This window comes from Rousettus aegyptiacus, unplaced genomic scaffold, assembly GCF_014176215.1.
Source record: "Rousettus aegyptiacus isolate mRouAeg1 unplaced genomic scaffold, mRouAeg1.p scaffold_m13_p_10, whole genome shotgun sequence".
NCBI classification, from domain to species: Eukaryota; Metazoa; Chordata; class Mammalia; order Chiroptera; family Pteropodidae; genus Rousettus; species Rousettus aegyptiacus.
This window is the reverse complement of record NW_023416285.1, coordinates 12,742,326-12,764,888: the sequence shown is the minus strand read 5'-3', so window position 1 is coordinate 12,764,888 and position 22,563 is coordinate 12,742,326. Positions and strand designations below refer to the sequence as shown.

Here is a 22,563-nt window from a genome sequence, read left to right as displayed (position 1 = left end):
TTTTGTAAATAAAGATTGGGAAATTCCTTGGATTTTTATGTGCTTTCTGTTTTTAAAAAATATTGCCTAGATTACACGAAACATCTAGGTTGATTTTTATTATCTCCATACATTCCTAGAAGGCTGGAGCTTCTGAGGCAGATCAGGGTGATTTGGGGAAGAACTCTCTTGGCAGAGCAATAATTTTCTTTCTTTTTGGCTCCTTCTCTCAAAATATTCTAGTCCGAGAGGCCCAAAGAGAGCTTGATGAAAGTTACTGTGGCTTAAAACATTCCTTTTCTTGTGAACACAACCTCCAACCTTGTAGTGCCAATAGGCATCTTCTAAAAGAGCAGTTATAAACATCCGCCTCTTTTTTTTTCCTTTTGTTTTTCCAACTCCCCATCCAGCTGCAGACTGGTAGTCCTTGGGCCTTGTTTTGAGCCATGATTATTTCACACAGGTATGCTGTTGCTGCTGCTTTTCATAAGTATTTTCTTTCCCAGTGTTTTAAATTTCCCTCTCTCGTCACTACCTCACCATATGCCCAGAATTTTCAGGAAGCTCCCTTTAATATGTTATATTGGCTCTCAGTTAGATTTTCCTGGTGGCCGTCTCAAAATCACCCTCTGTCCCTTTCCAGCAGTTCAGGGAAATGTATTCTCGAAATGAGTCGAATTCATTCTCTTGGTTTGCTTAGCCCCGATAGGCCCCTCGTACACACTCGCTGGAAGAGTTTTTCCCAGAGCAGAACTGGACATGCTGTGGGACTCATGGCTGTCGAAAGCCTAAGTGAAGGAAAGCCAGCTGGGCTTGCGCTAGTGAGTGAACTGAAGAATTCACTGGGCTATTCTCTGCCTCGTGTTCATCATGCGTTGATTTTTCTGCAGGTGAATTTGAAGTCTCAGGCTCAATAAAACCTTGCAGTCAGTGAACCCCGTCCGGCAGCACATGTTTTAAAGATTTTTTTTTTCTTAATTTAATTGGTCCTTTTGGATTTTGAGGCTTAAAAAAAATTTTTTTTTAAATATGCTTACCATAAAATATTACTGTAAACTGTTACAAACCATGTCAGGTAAGGAATTAAATTGGCCTATGGAAGAATATTCTTTAAAAGAGACCTGCTGCATTTTATTTATTTTTTATCTTTTTTTTTTTTTTTTTAAGATTTATGTCTTCGGTGGGACATAAAAAGCTTATCCCAGAACAAAGCCATTTGCTCCCCCCTGCCCTACCCCCCCAAAAAAAAATTCTGTAGTTAAAAAAAATAAACATGTCTGGCTGTTAATAACTAACAGGAAATAAATGCTCAGCTTCAAGGATTATTTAAATTATTATTCAAAATTTAAAAGTATAAAATATATGAATTATTGGAGACAATAGCTAAGAGGATCTACTGGTATTACCTTCATATATTGTAATTTTTTCTCACTGAACTTTATGTGTGCTCTTTGTAACGTTGTGGGGTCAGGTTCTTTTAGGTTTCTTAGGATAATGGTCTGGCCTTTGGCCCATGTTGGTGTCTCACTTATTTGTTTACTCATTCATTTGTTGATGAATTCATTCATCAAGAATACCATGATTTGCATGAAAAAGATGCATTCCTGCCCTCAAGGATTATAGAGTCTGTGTCTACCAGTCATTGGAATGGGTGTGGGTTAAACTTTGAGGGAACAAAATCCGGGTCCCTGTAGTGGTGTCTTTTGTGAGTATGGGTTTTTTCGGGGATTAGGATTTGAATGTGGTTTGAGGCTATACCCCTCCTAAGGCCCTCATTTCCTATTTGCCTCTTCTCCCATCAAATATGGCCCCTGCTTTCTTCTGTCCTTCCATTGTCCTTGGCCTTAGCTGTACCCAACTTTCAGAATTTTGAGGGTCTTCCTTTGAGCATCTTAGGTAGCCTACCTTACGCCTTAAAACTAAAATTCCAGTGACTGATTTTCAGTGTACATTTATTGTGTGAGATAGGACATAGGACATAGTTCATATCTGGTGACATATTCTATAGAACCTGTTTGCATTATCCTAATTATTCGCTGAATACTGTAAAAGTTGATAAAGTTCCTTCATAAATGTGTTCTTTTTGAAAGGCTCATTATATCAGACATACTAAAAAAATTAATGTAAACCCGGTTCATTTATCTGTGTATATGAAAAAGCCAATCAATCAATGTACCTAATTTGTAGAAGACAGCATGAGCTTCATATTACTGGTTGCACACTGGATGGATGATAAACCATTCCTTTGCTTAAAAACTAAATCTAAGCCTACAAATTAAATATGTAAATACTATTTATCCAAGTAAAGTACCTAATTTCAGTCTAATTTGGACATAAATATTATTTTCACATTTCAAAGGACCTTAATTACTGGGGTTGATTAATTTACTTTAATATCTATTGGTTGCAGTTTTTTTTGATAATAGGAGAAAGGAAATATATTCTGGGCTGCCTCTACCAGTAACTAGTTTTATGGCCTTGGAAATATCATTTAACATCTCTAAAGAGTTTTCTCAGGTTTTTCATCTATAAAATAAGGAAGTTTATTCTAAAGGTGTTTTGGGTTTCATGTCTATGATTTTCATTACATAAACAACTATCTCTTGACCTTTCGAAAGTAGTTATTTTACTGAGAAAAAAACTGACATAAACCCACATACGTACAACTATATCTTTATAGATAAGCATATATATACATAATATGTGGATATATATCCCAAGGGCATTTCTCTTATTTTCCCTTCCTTCTGTTCAAAATACAAGACTGCCAAAGTGAAGCAATTAGAATTTGGGTGTGAGAAGAGTCTTATTCTCCCTTAATAATTGGGAAATGCCTTCCGGGTGGGGGGCGAATTTAGGGAGCATAAAAGGAAGTAGGTAAGCTATCTTTACAAGTCTATAGGTCTCTCGACTGACAAACATAGTATGTTACGTTAGTCAGTCGTCTAACAGATCTGGAGATCTGAGCCCCTTTTAAGCCACTTGGGTCAATGTCCAAAATTTGCCATAATCTCTCAATTAATTTTTAGTGAATTAGAATGGTTATTGAGTGAGTTTTGGCCTCATAGAAATAATCTATTCTCAGGCTAGATATAAAATTATACATGTTAGGAGAAAAATCAACTGAATATTCATAACGTTCTGTCGTCTTGTAGTTACTCTGCTGTTTTCTTGTCTAAACAAACCGTGTACTGTATTCCAAATTAAAATAGAACACATTATTTCTCTCTGATGGTACGATGCAAAATTTTGAATTCTTAACAGGGATGCTACATTTCTTTTTTGGAAAATTCTGTTTTTATATGTTTTTTGAATGATAATTTCCTGATGCAAATGTTATTTGGAATTTATCTTTTTTTTTTTTTTTTAACATAATGGACTGTTGTCTGACTTTGATCCAATATTCAGGGATTTTCTTACTTTCATTTTCCAGTTTCCAGTTTCCAACCTGACTGTAGTAGAAAGAAAACAAATCTAAGAAAAACACTCAATATTTCATAATTAGTTTCCTTTTTTTTCCTTTAGCCAAACCAACAACTTTATCTCTTCCTCTGACCCCAGAGTCACCAAAGTAAGTATTAAGAAATGTAACCATTTTCAGAAAGGGAAGGGGGTTCTAATACATTTGGCTACAGCAACTCCATTTCAGTTTGTTTTTATAAATGTGCCGTATCTTCCAGTGACACCAAGGGTTCCCCATTTGAGAACAAGACTATTGAACGAACCTTAAGTGTGGAACTCTCTGGAACTGCAGGTAAGCCTTACATTTCACTTGGAGGTGTGCGTGCGTGTGTGTGTATACGTGAGCATGTGCACACGTGTGTAATATATATTAAATAGGGTGTATTCTACATGTGATTAATGAAATTAACAGAGAACAAACAACAAAGTTATCTATCAATATTTCTAGTTGTTTATTTATTTTTTTCAAGAGAAGACATTTATTTACTGTGGATCAGACTTGGGCCAGACTCTCTGATGAATATATATTACTGCTTTCGATCCTCAAATAACCCTATTTCTGATTAACACACCAAAACTTGAGTAGGAGGAGAAATGAACATTTACTGATTTCCCACTCAATACATGTGCCAGACATGTAAGTGGTTTTGGCTAATTTTATAAGACCGCATAGGGATGGCGGTAGTTTTCTCATTTTTAAGCTGAGGAAATGAGGTTCGGAGATGTTAAGTAACTTTCCCACGATCACAGAGCTAGAAAGCAAGGAGCAAAGGTTCGAAGCCGGGTTTTCAGTGCTTCACTTGGAACATTTTCTAACTCTCCTTTATACGTAACAGTATAATGCTCTCCTGTATAGCATTACTGTTTTAATATCTTTCCAGCAAAGAAGAAAAATGAAAATATGCTCATTTACCAAAAACGTTCTAATATATTTTTAAACAAGAGCTATTTTCATCATCGTTTGGGCTTCCGAACTTATTTAGGCAGTCTTTATCTCACACACTGAAGTAGAATGAGCATTAATAACTTGGACTGACCTTTGAAAAACTTATCAGTCTGAAGAGTTCCAAAGTAGACTTCTGAGTTGGTTGCAAATGGTGTCTTGGCACTGAGTGCTTTAGGTTTAGGTACTGGAATCCCACCAGAAAGTGCATGTTAGGATGTCTGAACAGGAAGTTCCTTGGCTCTGGCCATTGCTGATAAGGGTAAAGGAACTGTAAGCGAAACAAGATGCTTTCGACCAGAACCATGGTGCCTACACGCACCATGGTCATTGTTGCTAAGTTTAATTTCACACTTTGAGTTTACTAAATTACCTCCTTTTGAAAGGTCCATTGCATGATTGCATGATTTGGTAAAGCAGTGGAGTAGTTAATTTTATGGTATTTATATATATTTTATATGTGTGTATGTATATGTAAACACACATATGTACATACATGTACAAATATATCTTTATATATGTACATACATATACACACAGATGTTTGCTTATAAGCATGTACATAACATCATTTTTTAAATAAATTATAATTTACATATATGATTATAAGTTACTCTCGTGTATATATATTATAAACTGTAGAGGCCTTTCAGTAGACCAGTGAGAATGTGTATTTGGTGGGTTTATCTAAAAAGTTGATTTAAGTATATACTATTTTATTGTTTTCTTTTGCTTAAAAAATATATATATAAATATACATTAAATATCAAATTTTGGGTAAGAGGCAGAGACCTTTACCTAACTTAAGTGTGCTAACTCGAGATTCGTTCATCTGTCTGGCACAAACCTCGCTAGTAACACGTCATAATGGTCTCCACTTTTTGTTTCTTACTCTTTAAAAGCAAAGAATTAAAGGCATTTGCGTAGTAGTCATAGTGTATCACCATTCTAGATTTTTAGTTTTTTCATGTAAATCATTATCATAATCCCCCACGTTTCCTCAGTTTTCTGACAGCACCCATCTACAAGTAATTTGACAGCCTTTGTTGGTTGGGTCTTTTATTGAAATAAGTTTTTTGGGTTTTTTTTTTTACTCATATTTTATTAATTTACATAATATTTTATTTTTTTTACTTAATTTTAGTCGCCAGTGTAATGGCATTAACTGGTTTGGGAAAATACACTTCTGCAGCTTACAGTAGCAAGGTAACGGAAAGGAATCTATTCACTAGGAGTGTTCAGAATGCTGCCAGTATTAGTTCTTCTGTGTTAGTGAGGATTGAGAGAGCTTCCACGGTGCATACCAAAACCAAGTTTTCTATTAAAAGAAACACTTTTTATTTTTCTCTGATTATAATAAAATTTACTGTAAAAATGTCATTAATATAAACTAGTGGAAGAATTATTCATAGATCTAAAGTGAAAAAATATGCGTAACATTATTTTCTATGTATATTTTTAAACATCTGTGACCATTTCGTGTGTGTGTGTGCGTGTGTGTAATTTTGCACCTTGATATTTAGTTAACATTTTAATAAGAAATTTTCGTATTATTACAGGCCTTTGTTAGCAGGCTTTTAGCATGCCATATAACAGTTTGAGTAGGTATATCAAATTTTACTTCATCATACTCCTCCTGTTTCACATTTAAGTTGTTTTAAAGTAGAACCGTTTTGAAATAGTACTACAGTGGAGATCATTGTTCATAAATTTTATCTTATTTTCTCAAATAAATTTCTAGTAGTTATGAATACTGAATGTAAGGATATAAATATCTTGGGGCTTTTTGATGTATCGTACCACATTATTTTCTGAAGGGGGTATTTCCATTTACAGTCCTATTAGCACTCTATGCATAAGCTTGTTTTATTTCATTCTTGCTAGCATTGGGTGTATTCATTTTTGAAATGTTTTGCTAATTTATGTGTATGAACATGTCATTTAAATAATTCTATTAGTGAGATTACGTTGTTATTAAAAAAGCATTTATTTATATTTTCTTTATGCTATAAGTTTTAATATTTATCTTATTAATGGACATCTGATTTTAAATAATTTAGTTAAATTTTGATAGGTTAAGAGCCTATACCATTGAAAGGCAGGAAAAGATTTATAGAAAATACTTTTTAAATATTTTGAATCTTTAAAAATATATATGGTGGATTTATTTCTATCAGTGAACCAGAATTCATCTCACTAGTTTAAATCCCTTTTTCTTGGTGCTTTGAAAGATTATTGAGTAAAATGAAAATTAATTTAACAACATATTCTTAATACCTGCTCTATGCTTACAATATGATAGATAGGTCTTGGTAGATGGATGTATAGCAAGTGTCAGATATAGAGGCTAATCCACATAAAGCGTGGAGCATAGTACCTGGTTCATAGTAAGTGCTAAATTAATGTTTTTGTGTTAAGATGTGGGCTTATAAACTATTGGGAGAAAAGGACACATTGATAAGAAGCATGAAACATTATTATTTATAATGTTTTGCTACCTCCTAAGAAAGGTGGACAAAAGTGGTTTTTAGTTTGTTGAGCATGGTGCTTGTAAGTGTGAAGATGCAAATTAGAGAAGCTGAAGTGGGGCCAAATTGCTTTACATAAGAGAAGGAATTTAGAGCTATAAAGAAACAAGGGGATGAGGAAGAACTTGGAGGGTGCTCAAGGAGGCTGGAAGGACTCTTTGGAAATTGACTAGAGGATGATGTATAGAGGAGATTGGTGGAGGAGAGGAGGTTATTTTTGTAGCAATATTGTGCATTTGAAATATGTGATGTTTATGATCTCTATCTTCTCCAAAAATCTTGAGTAAAATGTATTTTGTAGTAGTATTTGGAGGATATGACCAACACTGATTGTGCCTCAAGAGAGTCACCAAAGGGAGAAAAGAAATTATTAAAGAGAACCCTGTAACATGATGTCAAGTTAAATATAATGATTACACAGAAGACTGAAAAGAATTATAAAACCTTCTAAGATCAGGAACAAGATAAGGTTGTCTGCTCTCACCACTCTTACTCAGTACAGTGTTGGAAGTCCTACCTAGAGCAATCAGGCAAGAGAAAGAAATAAAAAGCCTCTAAATTGGGAATGAAGAAGTCAAATTGTCACTTTTTGTAGATGATGTGATTCTCTTTAAAGAAAACCCTAAAGACTCCACCAAATAACTATTAGAAACAATAAATAAATACTTTTAAGTTGCAGGATACAGAATCAGTGTGCAAAAATCTATAGCGTTCCTATATAGTAACAATGAAATTTCAGAAAAAGAAATGAAAAACAACAACAACGACAACAACAATATCTTTTGCAATTGCAACAAAAAGGCATTTCAGGGCTTAAAGAATGATTAAGACAGTACCATTATGCAGTGAATGACAGAGGTGATCTGGGGAAATGAGCTTGAAAGAAACTGGACTCTCCACAGGCTGACCTGACTTGGGGAGCCTTAAGGGAGAAAATTCTGTATATTGGATTTTGAAATATACAGATGGGAAGGGGAGAAGATATTGATGGAGTAGAAGCAAAAAAGGCAGCAAATCAAAGGGATGTTTAGGTAAGAAGGAATTTTGCATGGACAGTGAAATCAACAAGGAACTATCCGAGATAAAACACATACTTTTCCTCCTTCATCTTTTAATTGCTAAAACTCTTCAATCTCTTCTAGATCTCAGATTCCTGAATTTTAAGTCCTATTTATAATTCACAATGAAATTACTGTCTGACTCAAAGAACTAAATTATAGGTTGAAACATAAAATTGCCAGTATTCAACTATTTTTGACATAAAAAATGGCAATTTCATGTGATTTAACCTGAACTAATACACTTTATAAGCAGCAACGCTCCAAACAAAAGTAATTTATAATGACTTTTAAAAAACAGTCAGTGTAGCTTAGTGAAGTTGGGCAGAACCTTGTTTCTGATTTTGAACAAACTCAAGTTCAAATTCTGGATCTACCCTCATTTAGCTGTATGCCTTTTGGTTAATTTAAACAACATCTGTAAGACTCAGGATCCTTATAAATCAAATGGAGATAATAATTGTACCTGCATCTCATTGAGCCACCATGAGGATTAAATTAAATAAAACATGAAAAAAAAGTTTTGGTTTAGTGCCAGCATATATGTGTTCAATAAGTATTAGCTCTTTACTGATTCTGTGTTAACTTCATTGACTGAGGCCATTGTACCTCACTGCTCATCTTTTTAACTTTTGATTATCTTACCTATTCCTTTTTATTGACTTTAATGTTATCTGTTCTTTGGCACGCTCATATATAAACTTCCATATTTTTTCGTGGCAAACCCCACTAACTCTCCATGAAACTGAACATCTACTACTTTTGATGTGGGTGTGGGATTAACCAAATCAAGGTAGAAAAATGTCCTCCCTTATATTCTCTCTACAATAGCTGTATATAGCTTTACTACAAATTCTGGAGGTTAGGCACATTCCCAATAGGCACTTTACGGACGTATATTATCTTTTAGATTCTCTGTCCATTTAATTGTTGAGGAAAAGCTGTACGTTGATTCTATCTCTGTGTAGATGCATGGGTTCAAAGGCAGGTCTGTTTGGCTAGAGATTATGTCTATTTCCTGAAGCCTGAATTTTAAAGATAATAGTTGACATCTGTTATGTTAAGAAATGTTAGGCTTCATTTCACTTGCCAAGTGTCATTGTTTGGTATCAGCTGCCAGGAGCATTGTGTTGAGAAGGATTCTAAGGCCAAATTCATACTCAGTAAGAATATCATGATCAGTTAGTGATGTCTGCCATAGGTGCAGCACTGGGGGTGGGCAGGGTAGAAACAGCATTCATGTTGTTGATTTGTTGATCCTTGGTCTAGATGCTTAATCTGTTTGTTTGTGAGAGAGGAATTGTACCAAGTTGTTGCCTAAGACTTTTTGATGTCTTCTTTTTCTTTCCTCTCACAAATTTTAGAGAAATTTTCTGAACATTTTGGAGGAAATGTAAAGAGTCAACAAAATTCTAAGACCTCCACAATAATCCCTCTGTCCCATCTGCAGAGTCTCTGGAAAACAGGAGGGATGAGATAGGAAGTTTGCTTTATTAGGTGTTGCCAGCTGGTCTGACTTTGTGATTGTCCTAAACTACTAGCTCATTTTGGCTGATAAAAAGAAAAAACCAAAAAACTTCTCTTTTACAGGTGTAAAAACTAATTTGATTTCAAAATAGCTGTTAGTAAAGCAAGATGAGAGAAAAGAGGATGCTCTTTTGGCAGAAGGCATTAAATCTATTGCATATGGAGGTTTTCAGAGCACTAGATTTTTTGTTTCTGAAACTGGAATGGCAAAGCAATGTCAGCTCAGCAAGATGGTGGTATTAACCACAAGACATGAAGGAATTTGGTTAGGGACCAAAGTGACTTACCCCAGAATTTCATATATATGTATATGTATATATAAATCGTTTTATTGTTATTATTAGAAAAGTAATAAAAAGCAATATAACTATTTTATAACTAATTAGGGAAATGAGAAAAGCAAAATAATCAGCAATCTCATCACCCTAGCACATAGTGTTAGCAATTTTTTCCTCCATTGATATATTTTTTTTCCCCCATGGTTTTGATGAGAGTGGACATGTGATTTAGTGTTATTTATTTTTCACTAATGTTTCCCTCAGTTTTATTTGGCAATTTTTCACAAAGTGCTTTAAAAAGTGGACTCATTCTTTAAAAAATACTCATTAACCAATTAATTTGAACATTTTTTCTTTCTTTGTGTGGTTTTAAATACTGTTTTTTGGACTTCCCATTTCATAGTTCATTGTGCTGGATGGAATATTGAAAAACGGCATACATTTGCTGTACCTTTTTGGTATATACTTTTTTGGGGGAAATAGACCAAAGCAAAATATGAACAGTAGTTGGTTGTTTTAAAAGGAAAACTGTAGTGTCAGAGAACTAGAAAGTTATTTTGACAGGTCCTATAATCCGTTCTTGTGCCTAAAGAATCCAAGGGAGACCCAACAAAATTGCCTCTTGCAATTTTTGGCAACTCTTACTGTCAGGAATTTCTTCCACATTTCAAATATATCCTTTGTTTTCTATTTTTAATCTCATTCTTCTCAACCTAATATCTGGAAAGATAATCCTTTGTTCCTCAGTTTTCTCTTCTGAACATGATACTATCCAGTTTCTTTTAAGCCAAAGATGCGATTTCCTTTCCCACATTAGTTTGTGGGGATGGGGGAGGTATAAACACCTGGAAAGCCAAGTGCCCATCACCACACCCTGCTCCCCAATCTTGCCCTAGCTCAGTGGGAAAGGATAATATCTTTGTCTTCTGTGATAATATCTTTGTCTTCTGTGAACAAGAGATGGGGAATTCGTTACATGTCATAATAATGTTCTGAAGCTCTTCTGTAAGGCCAGTTTGTTACAAGAATACTTAAAAAGCAATAAAGACAAGGGTATGCTCAGCCAGAGAAAGGTGTGGGAGGCCCCTTTGTGTTAACCATTAACACTTTGGTTGCTGGCTCTTGTGGAGTTCCAGTGATTTCTGGAGCAGGTGGTGGTAGATGGAAGGTACTGGAGGAGCTTTTATCAATGAAATATCCTAACAACCAGTATAGCACTAAGAGCTCATTCTGAGTGAGCATCAACATTTCTTATACCTTCTTGACACCCACTCCAAGCTCTTGAGGCCAAAAATATGGGGGTAGGACAAGTCATACACCTCTCTTTCCCCAGTCTTTTCTTTTCTTTTTTTTCTTTTTTCTTTTTTTTTTCTTTTTTTTTGTTTTGGTGATTTTTAAAGTAAGTTAAAACTCTTCTTATTGTTTTTCCTTAGGAACTCTCTGAATTGGCATGCAACATAAGAAAAATTTTGCCATCAAATAAACTGCAAAGCAAGTCACAGATTTAGCAGTAGACTTTGTAAAATTTATAAACTATTAAAAAAAAAAAAGATCCTGCTGAAATTATTGAGTGGATAGGGGAACACAAAAAAACAGAGCAGAAGAGTCACCATTTACCAGAGTCATTCAATTAAACAAAGAAGCCCAAAAGAGAACTCCTCAAAGAAAATCGTTTTACAGCACATAATGAAACACAAAACAAAACAAAACTTGTCTCTGACTTTTTTTTTTAAATAAAAGGGCTGTTTAAAAAGATGACTGTAGAGTGTGTACCACTTCTCCCGGATTTGCCGTGCAGAAGTGCATAAGTGTGAGTGATGTAGAGGTACTTGTTTATTATAGAGCACATTTCAATGCAGTAATCATAAATATTGCTAAGGTTGTGCTCTGTTGAAATATGACCTACATACTCTTGATTGTTTGTGTTACGTGATTTGTCTGACACCCATTACATTCTGGGTAATAGCAGCCATTTGTTGCTCTGCACAGCAGGCTCTTTTGACAAAAGAAAATAGGCAGCAATAAAAAAGCTATAGTCTGAATTACATTCTGCACAGTGCTGCACTGCTGAGAGTTTGTGCAAGTGTGTTAACAATGCTCTGAACTGCCTCTTGTCAGCCTTCAGCCTGTAATGGCCATCTGTCCTCACATAAATCTGTCAAAACCTGCTAAGTTCAAGAGAGAGCACGGAATATACCTTGTACTGTCAACACCAAAATGTACACATTCCCCAGAAAATCAACACACAGGAAATAATCCGGAGGTTATAGGAGGCATTAGCATTGTTGGTTTAGGCTTGTGGGATGAAATTGAGAGTCTAGCGATTAGTGGGGTGATGAGCAAAGATAGTGGCTTTTAGGGATTGGTATCGACTGCCCTCCTACCCCAGGGGGAAAAAAATCAGGGTAGGAGAGATGGAGTTAGAAAAATCCAATTAGTTCAGGTGCAGCGAGGGGTTCCCTGTCCCATCAGCAGCTCTTAAAAGTTTGACACTGTGTTAAAAGAAAAAAAAAAAATGCTATTTTGTACTGTTGTTTTACTCTCCGTCTCAGCTATCTCTGGAAATGGATTTTCAATTAGGCACTGGTGGTTCGAAGTATTGTGATTCCTGAGAATTCTTAGTCCTACTTGAAAGTATTGTCTGATTAAAGACATTTCAGTAAATGGCAGAAAGTTCAGGGAGTTATCTGAATTATTTTCCCCTACCCACTGATCCTAAAATAACTTCTACCCACAAAGCGATTATTCTTTGTTTTAACAAGTAGCACCAACAGAAATTGACAACCCTGATATTTTCACTCACAAGGTATATTTGGTTATCTCAGAGTTTCTGTAGATTTTAAGCACATGTACAAGAAAATATACTTACGTCAAATTTTAAAGAAGTGTTTCTGTATCAAAAATAACTGTGACATTCTTGGAACTGAGTCCCTGACACACCAGTACTTGACGTAGCATCCAGCACACAGTAGGCATTCAGTGATTGTCTGTTCAATGCCCACAGACTGTCTGATAGGTAAAGGAGGTGAAAGGCTTTGTTTTTAACTCAAAGAAACTGCAATTGGGGTGTCGCCATTCCCAAGAGCAACTTGAGAATCAGTTATTTAAGTGATAATGAGCTTAGGTACTAGGGTGAGGGTTTCAAATGTTCAAGACTAAAAAGAATTTCTATATTTAAAATCCCTAGATAGCGGAGCTATTTTTAGAACTAGTCTCTCTTTAATAGTGGCCTAATTTGGTGTTTCTGAAGTTTAGGGTTTCTTTTCATAGGTCTAGAATGTCAGTCAAAATACATATACCTGAGTAAAAGGCAATGTGCCACATAGGCACTGTGGGACAGTGGCTCTCCATATGTGGTCTGTGACCCATCTCATTAAAAATGTTTAACCAGCTTCCCGATTGATCCTTGGGCCACCGAAATGTGAGATCCACCCCTGAAGGAGAATCTAGAAAATAAAAATAAAAATGAGTAAAAAATTTTGCAAAACTAAGCTGAAGTGACATTCTGCTAAGAGCTTATAATGTATTTGGAGAGATGAGATATAATTCACATTCAAAAAAAGACAAGCAGGAATATATAGCTATATCTGATAAGTATCAAGTGAGTAATCCTGGCAGTAAATTATTAGCAAAATAAAAACTACCTTAATTTGGAGTGTCATGAAAAGATTTATGGAGTTGGATTTCAGGATGTTGTATATCATTTCCCCCAATTCAATGGCTATGTCATTTGGAATATTTGACTGTTGTTTACTCACCCAAGAGAGATTATTCATCATTATTTCTTTGAGCAGCTTGGCTTCCTATGAGAAATATTTGAAAACTTGTCATTAGTATCTTTAGATTTGTTGTAATGGTAATTGAAGGTAGTAGGTGGTAGAGATCAGTATGTATCAATGGACAGAGCAAAAGGTAAAGAACAAGGGGGAAAAAAGAGAAAGAAAGAGAGAAGTGATTGCTCCATAGGGATTTCTAAGATTGAATAGAAGACATTTGTCTATGAAAGAAGGAAGAAAAGGAAGGTGTGCCTCAGTGATGCAGATGATGCATTCAATAATGTCACCTCCCTATCATGTATAAGCAAAGAAGGATAGGCATACAGTAGGCTGCTAATAAAGGGAGACTTTTTCGAGACTCAGATGTGTCCCTCTCTTTGGGTTTTCATTTCCCCATCTTTCTGAACTTTTCTGGGATGGATTTCTAAAGTTAAACTGCTTTGTATTTTGTCCCTTTTCCTCCCTCAATAAGGTGGAATTAGCCATGCATGATAATATTGCCAAGTATTGGTATAAAATATTTCATTTTAGGGAGAATATCAATTTCTTCCATCTCTTTAATATAAAGTAGGAGAGAGAAACAGCATCTTCCTGTTCATCCCCAAATTTCATGTGGCTTTCTGTGACCTACTTGGTTCTCTCTGTATAAATATATATAAAGTTTTTTTTCTTTTTTCAGCAAGGTAGGATTGCTCTGCCTTTCCTTAAAACATGCAGTTGCCTTAAGTCTAACCCCAGGCTTGCTAGCAGACTTCAAGTTCTTTTCTGCTGAATAGCATTCACCCATCGTCCTAAATAGAAAGTGTATTGTAAACTAAAATGTTCCCTTGTAAGCATAAAGTCATTTGAACTCCAGCCTCCCCTCCTTCAAAGTTCCTTGGTCTCTAAAGCCACGTCACAATTATTCTCCCTTGGTGAAGGGATGAGTAGCATTTACTCGGGGGTGAAACTTCACAGAGGCAACTACACTTCACAGACTCTCCCACAGTGACTCCTGATGGAATTTTGTGCCCTTCTATAGAAAAGCACAGAACGCAACCACTGATGGATTCTCCCCCTTCTTCCTTTATTTTAAAAATATTTTTAATTAGCTGGTTACCAAAGCTTGGATTCGTTTCAATTCTTCAGCCTCATAACCTGCCCTAATGTTATGCTCTAAATAAAATGGTCCCCTGGCACTGCAATCTTTCGTGTTACTGTTCATTTAGGTTTCTGTAGCAGAACCATATTTTAGACAGAATGTATTAGTTATGCTTACAAGAATGTATTATACCTACATTAGCCATGGTTTACTAAGTTAATGAACTGTGGAGACGAAGAATCATTTCCATCAAGTTGTAGAGTTGTCTTGTTCCCTGCATTCGTATGTCATATTTTACTGAACTTACTTTGAAGCTGCCTATGTCATCCCACCCTGCCCTGTTTTTGCTGTCATTTCATGCATTTGTTTTCAAGCTGCCTGACTTTGGCTCCATGGGTACATTTCTTGGATAAAAAGGCCCTGAGCCACTTGCCTCCTTGACAGTGTGCTTTGCAGACACATGCTACCAAAGCTATTCTGTGAGTCCCCTGAGTCCCACCGTGTTAATTTTCCATAACACAGATGATATGATGCCCTTGAAAATTTGAGCTTCAGTGTTGCTTGGTGCCATGGAGGGTGGAAGGGATGCGTTAATGTCTTCTGGGAAGCAGAATCTGTTAGCATGAGTGTTTGAGATACAAAATATCATGACTCTCACTGTTGCCTGTCATTGTAGATCCATCTTTTCTTGGTGATAGAAACTTAAGGGAAGAGAGTCACTTTTTCAGGTCTTGTCATGAATTCAGTTTTTCTTTTTCACTCAGTTTTAATCATTGTCTGAAACCTTGGAAAAGTTAGGAAAACTTATTCTGGCATTTAAGAACATTACCTCTGTCTCTTCTCTCTTTCTCTCCCCACCCCCTTCTTCTTTTTTTCTCTTTTTCTTTCTTTCTTTTGCCTCAGGCCTAACTCCACCCACAACTCCTCCTCATAAAGCCAACCAAGACAACCCTTTCAGGGCTTCTCCAAAGCTGAAGTCCTCTTGCAAGACTGTGGTACCTCCGCCATCAAAGAAGCCCCGGTACAGCGAGTCTCCTAGTACCCAAGGCAATAACTCCACCAAGAAAGGGCCCGAGCAGTCTGAGTTGTATGCACAACTCAGCAAGACCTCAGTGCTCACCAGCGGACACGAGGAAAGGAAGGCCAAGCGGCCCAGTCTACGGCTGTTTGGTGACCATGACTATTGTCAGTCACTCAATTCCAAAACGGAAATACTCATTAATATATCACAGGAGCTCCAAGACTCTAGACAACTAGAATATAAAGATGCTTCCTCCAGTTGGCAGGGGCAGATTTGTTCTTCCACAGATTCAGACAAGTGCTACATGAGAGAGACTTTGGAGGCGGGCAAGCAGGTCTCTCCTTGCAGCACCAGAAAACAGCTCCAAGACCAGGAAATCCGAGCTGAGCTGAACAAGCACTTCGGTCATCCCAGTCAAGCTGTTTTTGACGACGAAGCAGACAAGACCAGAGAACTGAGGGACAGTGATTTCAGTAACGAACAATTCTCCAAACTACCTATGTTTATAAATTCAGGACTAGCCATGGATGGCCTGTTTGATGACAGCGAAGATGAAAGTGATAAACTGAACTACCCTTGGGATGGCACGCAATCCTATTCATTGTTTGATGTGTCGCCTTCCTGCTCTTCTTTTAACTCTCCATGTAGAGATTCCGTGTCACCACCCAAATCCTTATTTTCTCAAAGACCCCAAAGGATGCGCTCTCGTTCAAGGTCCTTTTCTCGACACAGGTCGTGTTCCCGATCACCATATTCCAGGTCAAGATCAAGATCCCCAGGCAGTAGATCCTCTTCAAGGTAAACCCAAAACCCAAGCAAAACTTAAGATGTTCCCAGGAAGTAAAAAAAAAAAAAAAGAAAAGAAAAAAAGAAAGAAAAAAAAACATTCAAAACCCACAGGCAGCCTGGCCCCTCGCCACTGCATTTCTGGTGCCACAGAGCTAATGAGATTGTTGTTACACATATATTCACCTCATCTTCTTTTAAATCTGTAGGCCTTGAGCACAGTGCCTTAAGCCAGTCAGATCAGAGAGAGCAATTTGTAAGAAACTTGCTCATCTAACTTTTTCCATTACCTGGAGAGCTGCCCTGTGCCAGGGTAGTTGAGATCCATGTGAGATAAAGCTGACAGTGTACCAGACTGGTGCTCGGCGTTAACATCAATAAGAGACGCTGGAGAGAACACATCACTCCCAGAACTCTAAGCTGACTAGACGATCAGAAACTGTCACTGGGAACTCTCCCTCATAGCTAGGAAGAAAAAGCTGGTTTATATAGCACAGTGTTCCATGGGATGTTCAGTCGTGCCAAGCGACGGGGGTTAAGTGGCAGTTGCAAATGCCCTTTTTGTTTTTCTCCTTTCTCCCAGATCTTGCTACTACTATGAGTCAAGCCACTGCAGACACCGTTCACACCGAAACTCTCCCCTGTGCTCGAGATCGCGTTCAAGATCACCCTGCAGCCGTAGGCCCAGGTAATGATGTGTGTCATCTTCCTCGGGCTCCTCTCATCTCTACGTTTCGATGACAAGACGTTACCTAAAACCCTACCCTTCCCCAGTTTATTATTCATTTCGCTTTGTGCAATTGGAGGTGGTTGACTTAATGATGAAGTTATGTTTCTCAGGTATGACAGCTACGAGGAATATCAGCACGAAAGGCTGAAGAGGGAAGAATACCGCAGAGAGTATGAGAAGCGAGAATCTGAAAGGGCCAAACAGAGGGAGAGGCAGAGGCAGAAGGCAATTGTAAGCAGCTCGCAGCTAACTTTCATTTTAAAGGAGGGTTTCTTTTTTATTTTTCTTTTCTTTTCCTTTTTTTCTTTTTATTTTTTTGTAGATTAGAAAATTAGCTAAAGCTAAGGCTTTGTTAGAATACGCAACGTTCAGCCTTTTGGAATTAAAATATCACTGAGTCTCTAACCTCTCTTAACACAGATTATTGGAAAACCAAATGTTAAGTCAGTATAATTGTCATTCATCTTGAAGCTCGTTACTGTTTTCAAAAATGGAGGGAGCAGATATTTATTCCGTCAAGTATTGGTTCCATCTGGTCAGATGATGACTTCTTACTGTTCTCTGCTGCTTTTTTCTCTGAGTGGAAAATGAGGAGGTATCACTGGTTCATCTTTTTTGGTAGAAGCGTTGGATTGGATTGTCCATGAAGAGACTGGGTTCAAGTTAGATTTAAAGGAAGCAGGAGAGGAAGATTTGCTAAGAAAGCCATCATTTCTTACTTGTGCTGAGTCAACATCTAACTGGGCCGTTGACACAGCCACACTTCTTATGAACTACTTTCCAGTTACCCATTATGTATCTTGACATCACTTACCACAGGGTATTATAGTCACTTGACATATAGATAGTATGGAAAGATCCAGGTTATGTTAAACGAGTTCATTCTTTGTGGGTCAGTACTTCTTCAGCAGCTGCCTACTAATGGGTAGACTTTACCCAAACTCCCTCCCAGGGTCTGCTTATCAACCTAGACTCTGAGGCAAATATGAGTCACTTCAATTATGGCGCTAGTCAATTATGGCGCTATTTCCCACCAAGCCTCCATTGCGTAGTAGGGTGTTCCCTGACAGGGTGCTCCCGAGAGCCCTGGCTAAGCCATTGGGCGTGGCGCTGCTTTTGTGCCCTGCAGCAGCTGCCTGTCTGTGCTGGCTGCTAAGAGTCATTTCCCTCGAAGATCAGCTTTTGACATATCTTGCATATTAGCAAACTACGAGTTAGGGAAAGGAATTTTAAAGGTGAGATTTATATGGCTCCTTTAAGAAAACCCACTACCATCCACAAAATCTTGAAAGCCTAATGAATCTTGAAAGCCAAATGAAGTTCAAAATCAAGCATTGGCCAATGGTTATTGGCTGGAAGAGAAAGGTTAACTGAGAGGTTTGCCAATCACAGGTACTCAGGAGGAGGGGAAAAGTAATTGGACATGGGCTCAAGGCCTAGGGTGTTTGCTGGTGCTTAACGTTGAATCTACCTAAGGCCGAATCAAAGGCCTTGTGCAAATTACACCACTTTTCCTCATTTTTCTTAACTTTCAACGAGCTGTAATATTAAGGTCTGCAGAGTATCATTAGTTAACACTTAAGACTAATGAAAATTAAAAATTCAATTTTTCTAATTTTGCTGTTTTTAATTAATAGCCTATTCAGTAATTATAATAACTCACATTTATATAGTGCCACATAGTTTACAAAGCCTCTTAAGATGGCACATTCCAGTTAATCTTTACAAAAGAGAATCGTGTTGAATAAGTATTTAGGAAAATAATTATTTCAGTGTTTGCAAATTTGTATTTTATAAAATTCTTTGTTTCTTCCCAGAACTATGCCATTAAAGAGAGAGATTGGTAATTTTATCATTTATTTACTTGTTTGGGCAAAATACACATAGCTATAGCCAAAGCTGTGTAAATAAATATAGATGAATGATAGTGCTTAATTGATTCCTTCAAAAGCTAATTTAGTACCAGATACTAAACTGGAGTGAAGGAAGGGAGGTTAGTTGCACTTTTGCTAGTTTGGCTCTTTTTAAATTGACCAAATAGTGTGATTGGTCTACATTCCATAGTTGATGCCTGAGCCAAAATCACTCCTGAAGTCATCAACCTCAGTTCAGGAGCAGATACCGCCCTGCCTTCTCTCTGTGTTGCAAATGTTAATCAGTCCCTTAGTTAATTCTTTGACTAAGACAATCTTTCGTCAGTTCTCTTCTAAAGATGGCTTATATTATTGTGCAAATGACAACTTGGTTTATATTAAGTAGTTATAAATTAACTAGACATTTATGAGAATCTTGGCTTTGAGATTTTTTTTTCTTTTTGTTTTTGAAAAGTAAATTGAGAAAAGCTATGACATAGAGATTGTTTACTAATACAGTGGTCTACATAGATAGTAAAACTTAATATAAAGATTTGGGACTTACTATTAAACCAATTTCTACTTGGAAAATTATGTACTATTTCCATTTAACGCAAGTGAAAACTCATGACTCTTTATGTGAAAGGCATTTGCTAGGTGCTTAGGATAAAAAATTAGGTAAAATCTGGTCCCCTACAAGTCTTCTGGAACATAAAGACAAACAGCCAATAGGGGGTGTTAAGTGCTATTGCAGAAAACATATTTAAGGTGGCATTCGGTGGGCACCCAGACCCAGGAATGAGGGAGGTCATCCCTGGAGAGAGTGAGATTGATTGAAACCTAAAAGTATGGAGATCAAAGTTTTTCTATACCTATGAGGTCCAGTATGGTAGCCATTAGCTATATGGCTAATTCAGCTACTCTCAAATTTAGATGCTCTATAAATGTGATTGGATTTTGAAGAGCATACAAAAATGAATGTAGAATACTTCATTAATATTTTTTATATTGATGACAACTTAAATCATAATATTTTGGATACACTGAGCTAAATGAAATATAACATTAAAATTAAATTTCTGGCTTCTTTTTACTTTGAAAATGTCCCTCTTAGAAAATTTAAAATTACATATGCTGCATTATATTTTTCTTGGACATTGCTATTCTAGACAGAGGCTATAGCCCATTCTGAGTCTCTGGAAAAGAGCAAGGTATATTAGGAAGCTGCTAGTCATTTAACTAGAACACAGGAGAGGCAAGAAATAAGTCCAGAGGGCTCTGTGGAAGCCAGACCTTTGAAGGGTCCCGTAAGTCATGATAAAGATTTTGAAGTCTATCTTGAAGGCATAGTGGAACTGTTTAATGAGTTTACCCACAGGAAGATTTTCTGATTGATTTCCTTCCTCAAAATGATCTGCTTTCTTATGCCAAAATGCATTTGCAAAGTGTATTTTTATGAACTTGGGCACAGAGATACAAGCAATGACTTTTGATTCATATGACTAGATTAGATTGAAAAGTCATTCATGAGACAGCAAAAGGAACTAGAACAGTCCCTCTAAGTCTGTTGAGTAAGTAATTTCCATTCAGATTTTTGAGATACCTTTAAAGTAATGAATAAGTAGCAAATTATATTTGGAATACTTTAGGTACAGTGCTGGATTTTGCATAAATTCAGATCAATCATGTAATTAGTAGACTAACAAAGCAGAGGCTCCAAAGGGAAATGAACAAATATAATGTTAAAATCATATAATAGTTGATAACTTATAAAATTAGTCTTTGCTACCTTTGTCTTGTGGTCTGTATTGCTTTTATTTTTAGCTCCATAAGAAAGAGATAGTTTGGGAAGTCTGTAAACTTTTCATTGCATATGCCTCTAAAAGTCTTTATCCAAACCAACCTGAGTACATTAAATCAAAGACAAGAGAAAACTAGTAATTAGTAATTCGTATATTGGAGTTGAATATTGACATTATTTCCATTGCTACTTTCCTCCAATTTTCATCCGAACTCTTTTCCCAAAACCAGTTCACCCTCTGCCTTTCTCAGCCTCATAGGCTTGAGATAATTCAGGTTATATTGGAACTCTGCAAGCCAGAGTTTAGTATTTAATGTCTAAACTGTCACTGCTCTAATTTTTTGTGGACTTCTAAGTCCAACTCCATCTGCAATCTGTACAGTTCCCTGCCAGAAAACATGATAATGGGATGTTAATTTAAAGGGCAAATCTAGACATTATGATATGGCTCAGTGCTTAAAACCAAAACCAGATGTGCCTGGGCAATGCCCGTGCCATTTCATTTCTCTTCTCCATCGGTTAGTATGCAGCCCAGGAGCCAGGAACGGTGCATCATCGCTGATACATCAGCGTCTTCCAAATGAAAAAAAAAAAAAAAAAGTGTAATTTCTCATAGTTTTCTTTTGGGAGAAAATTAAGTAGTTTTCTAGTCGAGGCTTTTTCGATACATATTTCATGTGGGTGAATATATCTTATGAGTCTAAGTTCACTGTTTAGAAATTAGTAGTTTTATCAAAAGTAGTCATATATACCCTCCATCTACAGTTTTCACATTTTCTGATTTAGCACTGTGCTCACTTGCATCTTAGCTCTTACTTGCATGTTAATGGTTAAGTAGACTAACCTGAATTTACACACATTTATCCAAACTTAGACAATAAGGGAGAATATTGGTGGGTGCTACTGGGATGGGGTTAAATTTGGAAAACTGAATTCTATAGTTTTGTTTCTTCCCTAAGAATGTCCCCTAGTAGTAGGCACTTATTGAATGCCTACTGAATTAAATGAGCATAATCAATATTAAAGGCAGGAGAAAAAAAAAAACCTTTTGATTTTGGATTTCGTCAGAGTTTGGACATTTTTCTGTCCATCCATACCTTTTCATGGCCACCTACTCCTCTCGGTTTATCCTTTCAGTTGAGGACCTAGCTATACCATTCACCCTAGAAGTGGCGTTGATATTATCCATTCCGCTCTATAGTATTTATGATGCCCTTGGAATTTTTGAAGGAGTCAGGTTGTAGCTCGTCTGGAAATGAACACAGATCTTTCACTGCCAAAGTTGACATGCAGCTTCCTTCACATAGGAGGAGGAATTTTCATGTTATTCTGAGTCGGAAATATAGAATGAAAGTTCTGAGGACTCAAGTTCAAATTCTATCAGGCTGTTCCCTGATTTTACCTAGCACTGCAGAACATTTTAGTGAGATAACCCATTAAAAAGCATCAGACACGGTACTTGGCATATTTTAGACAGTAAATATCGATCTCCCTATTATTTATTATTATTCTTAGTCAAACCCCTTTTACCATGAGTTCTTTATTTTTTGATGAGAAGCAACCGCTGTATCTTCTCCAACTAAAAGGGAGTCTCTATTCCCTTTTTGCAAAGTCAGTTAATTCAGTCAGGATTTTTTCTTTTATTTATTTCTTGTGTTTTGATTTAATGAGGATTTACCATACCTGTTAATACAGCATAAATCTTCAGTTTTATTATCCACCACATCAGCAAACTGGCTT

The 22,563-nt window shown here is 36.6% G+C and overlaps 1 protein-coding gene across 9 annotated transcripts in view; it reads left to right on the top strand.

Annotated features, from left to right (window-relative positions):
* Positions 1-22,563, top strand: part of PPARGC1A (PPARG coactivator 1 alpha) — a 599,446-nt gene that overhangs the window by 558,560 nt on the left and 18,323 nt on the right. For all 9 annotated transcript variants that reach the window (XM_016154829.2, XM_016154831.2, XM_036227557.1 and 6 more), the window contains 5 exons: positions 3,505-3,550; positions 3,660-3,733; positions 15,536-16,451; positions 17,023-17,127; positions 17,280-17,400. In XM_016154829.2, the coding sequence (XP_016010315.2) occupies positions 3,505-3,550; positions 3,660-3,733; positions 15,536-16,451; positions 17,023-17,127; positions 17,280-17,400 (1,262 nt within the window). The remainder of the gene's footprint in view (positions 1-3,504; positions 3,551-3,659; positions 3,734-15,535; positions 16,452-17,022; positions 17,128-17,279; positions 17,401-22,563) is intronic.